The 9,662-nt window shown below is 37.2% G+C and overlaps 2 protein-coding genes across 2 annotated transcripts; both read left to right on the top strand.

Annotated features, from left to right (window-relative positions):
• Positions 1–338: 338 nt before the first annotated feature.
• On the top strand, positions 339–2,840 carry LOC122017947 (uncharacterized protein At5g01610-like). Its single transcript, XM_042575672.1, has 3 exons — positions 339–614; positions 1,050–1,104; positions 2,283–2,840. Exons 1-3 carry the CDS (start codon positions 528–530, stop codon positions 2,660–2,662), a joined length of 522 nt encoding a protein of 173 aa, XP_042431606.1. The 5' UTR covers positions 339–527; the 3' UTR covers positions 2,663–2,840.
• A 1,940-nt stretch (positions 2,841–4,780) lies between these two features.
• On the top strand, positions 4,781–8,759 carry LOC122015148. The gene is made up of 2 exons (XM_042571886.1): positions 4,781–4,915; positions 6,755–8,759. Exon 2 carries the CDS (start codon positions 6,764–6,766, stop codon positions 8,360–8,362), a length of 1,599 nt encoding a protein of 532 aa, XP_042427820.1. The 5' UTR covers positions 4,781–4,915; positions 6,755–6,763; the 3' UTR covers positions 8,363–8,759.
• Positions 8,760–9,662: the final 903 nt, after the last annotated feature.

Genomic DNA, 9,662 nt, shown 5'->3' with positions numbered 1-9,662 from the left:
TCGAGAATATTTATTACATTTGCGATTTAAATATTTATTTATTTTATTATTTCAGCGAGGATTGAAAATAAGTAGGATGGAGATAAAAATAAAAATGAAGTGGTCATGATAACTTAATACTTTGTATTGAGATTAGGGTGGGTCGATATTTTCTTTTATTCCAAAAGGAAGCATGTATATAGTGGGTGCGGTTAAATATTTATATTTTAAAAATATAAAAATGGAAAAAATGATAATAAATATTTATCAATTATTTAATAGAACTCCATTTATATCGAAGTTATTTTTCTGCTGGACAAAAGCAGAAATATAGAACAGAAGCATTGCGATGTGGCGGGCAAGCATTTGGTGTGGGGCCTGTTCTTGTGCTTCACTGATCCCTTTAATGCCGCATTCATCGTGTGCCTCAGCCTCTCATCTTCTTCTTGAGCTTGCAGGCGCCGCTTATTCTCTTTCTCCTCTCGCTGTGCTCCATATCTGCTCACTCTGAATCGAGTTCTTCAGAGGAAAGAAGTAGGCGCCGCAAAATGGAGAAAGCGCTGATGAAAGTCGCGAGCTTTTCCATTGCGAAGAAAGCTAAAGCGGAGATCTCCTCCATCGGCGACGATCTATCTGTAAGACGAACCTTTTTATGTTTCTGATTTCTCCTATTTTTCATTCTATGTAGTTGGGTTCCCCCGATATTCCAATGGTCGAATCCTACAAGATTTGTTCGGCCTTATCCAAGAAGCGGTAAAAGAAGGCAATGTCGATCTTGTGCGGAAGAAGAGCAGTGTGCGTGTTGGAATCCAGGATAATCTGGAGCCGCATTTGGGGAAACAAAATTCCCCAAGGATCAAAACTTGTTATCCTTGCTCAGGGTTTCGATGCAAAGATGGATTTTTAGGTCATCTCGAGGACGCAGGCTAAATCTAAAAAACTTGTGTCTTTTACATTTTGGGGTTGCCCATTTCTTTTTCATACGAGGGAAGAGGCGCATGCATGCCTGCATTTGAATTTTTATTGATGTTTTGTTGATTAATGCCTTATGATGATCATCATGCCATCAGCGTTTTTCAAGCACAGTGGAGGACAAGGCTAAGTGGCTCTTTGAGAAGCTGAAAGGTGAGGGATTCTGTATCATTGTTTTGCCGTCAATTTTCAACTTCCCTTCTTGCTTCTAGGTAACATGATCTTTCTTATCTTTCGTAATTCTGGTTCATTTCAAGATATGTTATCTAGATGCTCAATCCTTCACCTCTGACGTAACTTTCTTTGTCATTTTTTTTAATAATTGAACCTTCAATGGAAGGTAGAGTGTGGCTTTCTTTGGTTGAGATATTCTTGTACATTAAGATCCCACTTACTGATTGCTTGTTCTTGACGCTAGTCTTCTTTTTTCTGCAAAAGTTTTTTCCTATTCCACTATTTTTTCTTTCTTTCTTTTTTATCTATCATAACCCTCTCATATGATTCTGAAGTATATCTAGTTCATATAACCGGAGTTTCTTCATACTTCTGCAATATTACCGTGTTCTTGGAGAGTACTTATTAGCGGGATTAGATCACTCAGACCAAATTAGCCTTTTTTTGCTTAGCTCAACAAAATCTTTGGGAATAAACTAGACATAAAAAAAGAGATGATTTGGTAGTTTATGTTTAATATAAACGATTAACCAGAAAGCAGTCCTTCGTCTAAAAATTACAGGTTATCTGAAGAGAAATGTTATTTGATGGATTAATAAAGAGAAGTTAAACTTTATGGACTTTGATGCAAGATTTTGTTATGCAAACTGTGAAGAGCTGTCAAATGATAGAAATTAGTAAATCTCAGCTAGATTCATACAAGGAGAGTGATGAGGAATGTGATGATCTGAAAGCACGATGATGATTATGCCTCTCGAAGAGGAATACCAATTAAGCATACCATACTTGGATGCTTTTTGAAGTTTCCTAAGAATCTATTAAGTTATTGGGTGAATTATTTTTCTTATAGATTCTCAATATTCTTTTAAATTACACTTTATGGATGTATAGGTTATATTCATTCAAAAGAAAACTATTCAAAAACTAGAATTTTCTTTTGTGATGTTAGTGTTAATAAGTTAACAAGTTGCTTGTGAGTAGATCATGACTTTCTTATTTGGGTTTGCAAACCAGTAAAGTTTAAGATGATTAATTTGTCTGTGATGATTATAGTCAACCTCCATTGTATCCGACTTTAACATTTTTAAGTTGGATTCTATAAAACCACAGAAAAAGGATGTATCTATTGGTAGTCATTGCGCTCTTATTTTCTTCAGGGAAACCACCAAAATCTCTACCAGATCTCCTTCGTGAGTATGGCCTCCCACAGGGCCTCTTTCCAAGGAACATCATATGCTATGAGTTTGATGAATCGACATTAAAGTTGACTGTTCACCTTCCTTCCGCCTGTGAGATCAGCTTCAAAGATTCCTCGGTGCTACGATATGCCAAGCGCATCAAGTGTACATTGTTGAGAGGGAAGTTGTCTGGAATTGAAGGCATGAAGACGAAGGTGCTGGTTTGGGTCAAAGTTACCCAAGTGAGTGTGGAAAGCTACAAGTCAGACAAAATCTGCTTCATGGCTGGCATGAAGAAACTGAGACCGAAGGATGCGTACGAGATGCCCCGTGATTCTATCAAGGTCGATGAGTTTTGAGGTTGGTACCGTATCATGTTGCCATTCATGATTCTTTCAGTTGGAAATCATGTTTGGAATTGCAAAGGCTGCAAGATCTACATAATTGTTTTAGCTTGGCTAAACCTTAGGTGAATTATGTTCTGGTTTTTTTTGCTAATTTAAAGCAAATGCTGCATCAGAAAATGGTTCATTTTCATTGTTCTATGTCTGCTGAATAAAACTGAAACCAGGTCTTCATGGATTGGATGTGTAATAGAGGCCTTTGGTCCTGTTCATTCTCCTCCATGGTCCTCTGGTAACCTGCTTCCATGTGCCCACTCTTCTCACTTCTAGCAGCGATACCCTTATGCTTCTTCACTAACAAGGGTTCGGGGTGAGAGTGATTGAGACGAGCAGAACAATGAGTGGAGGTCATAAGGTCAAGTACATTTGGTAAAAGTCGAAATCGCTCGCTCCCAATGTTCCCGTCGCACTCGATCTCAGGTCATCACGAGCGAGGTAAATCACGACACTCAACTCCACGGATCATCCGAGATGATAAATGATGATATACTTACCATATAAGATCGTGGAATCGAACCACAGAACTCTCAGATCAAGTACATGCAACAATGGCCAATGGAGGTCATAACTAATTGCTAATATTTGTATGCACTCGTCATTATTTTCAGAATTTTAATGGATGCAATTTTTATATGATTTTTTATTCATTCATAAAAAATTAATTTGCTCTGTTTTTTTTATTAAAAAATATTTTAGGTATTCAAGAGGATAATTTTTAAAATGATCCTGAGGTTAGATTTTTTTAGAATATCTTTTAAGATTTTATTAATATCAAAATACCTTTATTTTTATTTTATCAAAATGCCATTCTTCTTTAACCAATGAATACTATAAGTGGTAATTTATATGGACAGAGACATTTTAGTAGCAAAATAAAAATTTAAAAGAGCATTTGAATACTAATAAAATCTTAGTGGACACTTCAGAAAATTAAACATTAGAAATATTTAAAAAAATTGCCCTACATCAAAACTCCACCGATAAAATAAAATAAAATAAACAAAATTTCCTTTTAAACTCAAGAATTTGTTAACAAAAGAGATCACCTAGAATCAAAAAATGTTCTTATTTTCTCTTTAGTCATGGAAAAGGATAATACTATAAAGAAAGAATAATACTGAATACTAGTGTGATCATGCACATGCAACATATAAGAGAATACCAGCAACAAACTACTATAACGGGCTTCCTTATGAAAAAAATTATTTTAATTTAATATTATAAATGTCTTAGTAAAAAAAACTAAGAAAAATATATTTTTTAACATCATCGGCCTAAAATATTTATAAAAGTTTCTTTAATTATAGCGTTGTCAATTCTAAGATATGAGACTAAAGAGAACTATATTTTTTTATATAAAACAACCAGAGAAAATTAATGATGAGAAAAATTCATAATAATACGTTGTAGCTGAGTCTTGAACTCTAGATCACTGATTGTTTCGCTTGTGGAATTACTAATAAACTTTGGAATTATTTTTAGTGTGAATAGAAAAAAGGGTATTAACGTAAATGCATTTTAGGTTTCACCAAAGTTAGTTAGTAAAGGAGGGAGATTTTTAATAAAATAGTAAGATGATATACATTTAAGTTGTTTTGTCTCATGAAAAATATTTGTAGACTTTTATTATATGATGTGATAAAAATTATGATTTATAAATTTTTATCAATGGAAATATATAGATTATTCGAGAAAAAATAGTCTATATAAATTAAAATAAACTAATCTTACTATTCATCTGGCTCATCAAACTAACGGCTTGTGATCAATTCAAGCAAATCCCTTCCAATTTATGATTAGATGAGGAATGGTTGCGATCACTTCTCCCCACGAGAGTCTCCAGCAGGGATCTCCTGGTCCGTAAATTGCGGATCAGGGGATGATCCACTGATCTGGACCTTTGATTTGAATGGATCCCATCTTTTTTTAAAAATAGGGTTCATTCAAATCAAAGGTCCAAATCAATGGATCATCCCCTAGTTCATAATTTATGGACCAGGAGTTCTGCTCCCGAGAGTCTCTATTATTTTTTTATTATTATCATTTTTGATGAAAGCTATCCGCTGGAGAGAGAACAAAGAGAGAGAGGGGGAGAGGATAGGGATGGAGTTCTTGTGTTCGTTTCGCCTGCTTTTCTCCGAAGTCTCGAAGTCAGCTCTCCTTTTGCTGCGACAGCCCCGACGGTCGTTTTATGGGCAATTGATCCAGGTAAACTTCTTATCTGTAATCTGGAGTAGAAGGGGGTTTCCTTTTAGATCTCTTTTGGCACGATCAGGTGTTTTGGAACCCCATTCCCTTCGATAGGAAGAAGTAGCTCTTGTGCCCAAAGTTGTGATCTTTGTCGGACTTTGATTTTCTCGTGCGATGAATCATGTATGATTGTTCAAAGGATGCGATTGTTGCTGCTGGAAGTTTTGATTTCCCGAGTGCTCGGCGTGCCTTTGGTTGGTTGGCTGTTTGATTAGGGTTTCTTTTTTGCGGAGGAAATGAGATGCTGTCAGATGCTAAAGATGATACCTTGGTCACTACTAAATCGCTTTCGCACGTTGTTTTGGGTGTGAAATCTGGATTCTTGTGCTATTGTATCAATCGAACTAGGTTGTCTTTAGAAGGTCAGCATTGTAGAGCTTTTTCTTTTATTAGCAGTGCAAGGGTACTGATACGCTACAGTACTTTGAGTTGCTGATTGGGAATATTTGTATCTCTAGACTCTAGGTTATATTTTGCTAAATGGAACTTAAGCTCAAAGAGCTATTCTATTCTGGTCATGGTATGGATGGAACATAGGAGAAAGTTCTTAAGACTAAAAAAAATGATTACAGTGGAGTGGTTGGGAAGAATGACTATATTAATTATGCAACCTGCTACCAGATAAGAGAATGTTATATATATCTTAAGACTCTAACCTATTCACAGATTATACTTCTTATTATTATTTTTTTCTTTATTAACACAGAAACAGCAGTATTTACCATTAATTGCAGCCGCAGCAGTATAGTTATTGATCCTTTTTTGTTTTACTCACATTACGTTGATTGCAATGTTCCTATAAGTGAAATCGACTAGAGATAAAAGAAGCATTCCTGTGGCTTTCTGCTAAAAACACTTTTATTTTGTTACATTTTTTTTATTAATATATGTTTCTGTTTAGTTCAGAATCTGATTCTTATTGAAAGTGTACATCCCTTAGTTGCTCTGCTAAAAACCTTATATTGTTTGCATTACTGACTCTTATACACCATGGTATTTTCTCAAAAACAAAATACTTAATTTAGTTTAATTAGTCATAATTTTCTTATTCCCTTTAGTTGTTGATTCCAATGTTTATACGGGTTAGTTTGGCAATACTGTGATTTTCTATTATGATTGTTGATTTGTTAATATGACTTGTGATTCAGCTAATATGGTTTAATCTGTCTATAGGCAATTCACTGTCCACAGCATCATAGGGATGCTGGCATAATTTAATGTCGTTTAAGTTGTGTGATAAGTATTTACATTTGTTCTACACTATGTTCATTGTAAAAAAGGTTCTATTTTATATTGGAAATGCATCAAAAATACCAATAGACAACTGAGTTTGTCACTTTATAGAACATCCCCACTCTGACACAACACTGTTTTTTTTGACTAATTTGTTCCAATATTCTAATTATCTAAGGAGCTTATATTTTCCTCTTTTTAACATTAAAAAAAGGCAACCTAGTGCACGAAGCTCCCACCATGCAAGGTCCCGGAGAAGGATCCATTGTACACAACCTTACGGCTATTTTCAGGATTCGAACCCGTGAGCTTTAGGTCACAAAACAACAACTTTACCCAAGGCTTCCCTTCTTTCCTGTTTTTTAACGTATTATCTTTTAATGTTTAAGTGTGACATTGCTGCTATGATGAGCATATCATACAGATTGTTGCAAGTATTTCTTGACTAATGTACTGCTATCTAGACTTCATACTATGCACTAGTGCACTTTATAGATTCTTTGACAATTGTTCCTTGCTTTTAGTTCTTTGTCCATCTCATTTTCTATTAATATCCATATCTAGGAAGCTTAAATGGCTTATGAAGATAAAACAATGGCCAATCGCTCCTCTTCTCCGAAAATTATGGCACCAGATATCTCAAATCCAAACAATGTGGTTTACATAAATTCAGAACTAGACCCAGCTAACACACATAATCTGCAAACAGGGTCCTTGCATGAACCTGTGTCAATCCTTTGGGATATTGAGAACTGCCCAGTCCCTAATGATGTTTGCCCTGAAGATGTTGCTGGGAACATTCGAATGGCATTACGGCTGCACCCTGTCATTAGAGGAGCTGTCACAATGTTTTCTGCTTATGGGGATTTCAATGCCTTCCCTCGAAGGCTAAGAGAAGGTTGCCAAAGAACTGGGGTTAAACTAGTAGATGTTCCAAGTGGGCGAAAAGATGCTGCTGACAAAGCTATCTTAGTTGACATGTTTCTTTTTGCACTTGACAATCGGCCGCCATCATCGATCATGCTAATCTCTGGGGATGTAGATTTTTCTCCAGCTTTGCATATACTTGGTCAGCGTGGTTACACTGTAATCCTTGTAATTCCTTCTGGAGTTGGTGTTTCATCAGCTCTCATCAATGCTGGGCAATTTGTTTGGAACTGGCCTAGCATAGCACGAGGTGAAGGTTTTGTTCCTGCGAACTCTTTTATGGCTGGTGTTTCTGATCTCGCTCCATGTCTTAGTAGTTGTGGCATAGAAGTGACACAAAATATTCAGAATGATGAGGAGGCCATTGTCTACAAAGGAATTTCTCAACATGAATATGCCACTGAATCAAACATTGGCCGTGACCTTTGCCACAACTCTGCCTATACATCTGGAGGAGTTGGTAAAACTTCATATTCATTCAATGAATACAGCAGCAGCAACTTCACAGGGCCTTATTTTTCATCAAAATCTCAAGGATTCCCATCATGCCTAAATAAAGGTGCAGGAGTAGATAACAATGTAACCGAACAAGCATGGTGGGTTCAGCCAGGAGACCTTCAGGGTCTGAAAGGTCAAATAGTCAAGCTGCTTGAGATGTCTGGCGGGAGTATGCCTCTTCCTCGTGTTCCTTCAGAGTATCTAAAGTTCTTTGGCCGGCCACTTTATATGGCAGAGTATGGAGTATGTAAGTTGGTGCCCCTCATTAAGAAAATGGGCGATGATACATTATTTGTGGTTGGAAAGGGACATAAGAAGCTGGTGTGCCTACGCAACAGTGATACGAGTTTTCCTGGTAGACCAACAACCGTGAAGATTGATAAGGGAAAGCAAGTTCTGGAGGAAAACACGGAGATACTTGCCTCTGCTCATTCAGGATACTCATCTGATGGGTTCTCGGATGATGAGAAGAATGATGATCCTCTCTTAGGTTCTGGTGAGTTTGGGGATCAACTTCAATGTATTAGACAAGAAGTACAAGAGCTTCTCATTTGTTACTCTTGCCCTGTTCCCCTTAGTTCATTTCAAGCTTTATACAAGCAGCGATACAAGAAAGACATCAACCTGAGAAACTTTGGAGTGGATAGTCTGGAAGAACTGATGGAGAAGATAAAAGATGTTGTGGCATTGGTTATGGATCAGGCAAGCAATAAGTTGTTTCTCGTATTGAGCTTTGCAAGCAGATGAACTCAGATGCCATTATGAAGGATTATCATATCATCAGTCATTAGGCTTTGTTTGGCTCTATGTCAGCTGGTTGTCTTTTTCTTTCTTTTTCCAACAAACACTCAGGTTAGGCACTTGTGCTTCCTCACCTATATGGCACCTTTTCTTTTGGTGTCTGTAAAGTCTATGTGAAGGTGTGGAAGCTACATTTGGTGCATGTATTAGTTGAAGAAGCTCTATATTTTTCATGAGCTCTAGTCCTTTTATTGGTACTGTCTCATTTGTTGTGCTCTAAGCAATGTGAAGGGTAATGAGCCAATTAGATTTGTCATGGTCCAGCTCTTTAACTCTCAAGTTGTATATCGTTGTCCCTTGCTTTTCAAGCAATATGAATCAGTATTGTCGATACTTTTCCAAATGCACTTGAAAAACTAGGTCAAACTCTGCATCATGGGTATTTGCTTCACCATAATTGGTTGATATGATGTTCATCTCAAGATTATGAGCTTTGTCTATAAAAATGTACTTGTTTCCTACCTTCTGTTTGTGTATATGCTATGCATTTATTTGTCAATTCTTGTTTGATCGATCCGTCATAATGACATCAATTTGGGGTGGTATCCGTTATAACATTTGTTGTTTGTCTTCTTGTTTATAGACTCAAGTCACACACAAGCTGCAAATGGTGGACAAGGCCCTTACTGTATCCTTTCTCCGCCTCATTTGACTTTTAAGCTCCGCTCATTTATCTCATATATACTCCATTAATTCATCCAGTGCCATTGCCACACTACTTACAGTGCATTCTTCTCGAGCATACTTTTTGGAAGCAGAGGGCGATCTGTTTTGTGCACCATTTTGCTGCAAAACGTTGCGGCTTTAATTGCAGATCTAGCATAAAATTTAAGGCAGAGGGAAGCATATAATGCAGCCGAGCCAGGCTGCGGCAGGTGTTCTGGAACTACCGAGGCAGGGGATGGAGACGGCGGCAGGGTTCCAGAACCAGCAGCTGTCGCTGGCACGGATCAAGAAGATCATGAAGGCGGACGAGGACGTGCGGACAGGGGCAGAGCTAATGTAGGCCCAGTGTGGCAGTTGCCCACACTTGCCAGAAAAAAAATGATTATTCTATGGGGCTTTGCTTGAGCCTACCACATTGAACAATCTTGCTCTGTTGTTTGAGCCCTTAAATGATGTCCCTTATAATGTTGGGAGTCACTAGATTGTCCCGTCCTCGAAGAAGATACCAAACACCAACTAGTCCACAACACTTCCATTTACCTGGCTTTCGCCTTTGATGATTTCAGGGGCTAAATACTCA

The sequence above is a fragment of the Zingiber officinale genome, chromosome 8B, assembly GCF_018446385.1.
Source record: "Zingiber officinale cultivar Zhangliang chromosome 8B, Zo_v1.1, whole genome shotgun sequence".
Lineage (NCBI taxonomy): Eukaryota > Viridiplantae > Streptophyta > Magnoliopsida > Zingiberales > Zingiberaceae > Zingiber > Zingiber officinale.
Note: the sequence above shows the minus strand (reverse complement) of the source record. Positions and strands in the feature narration are given on the sequence as shown.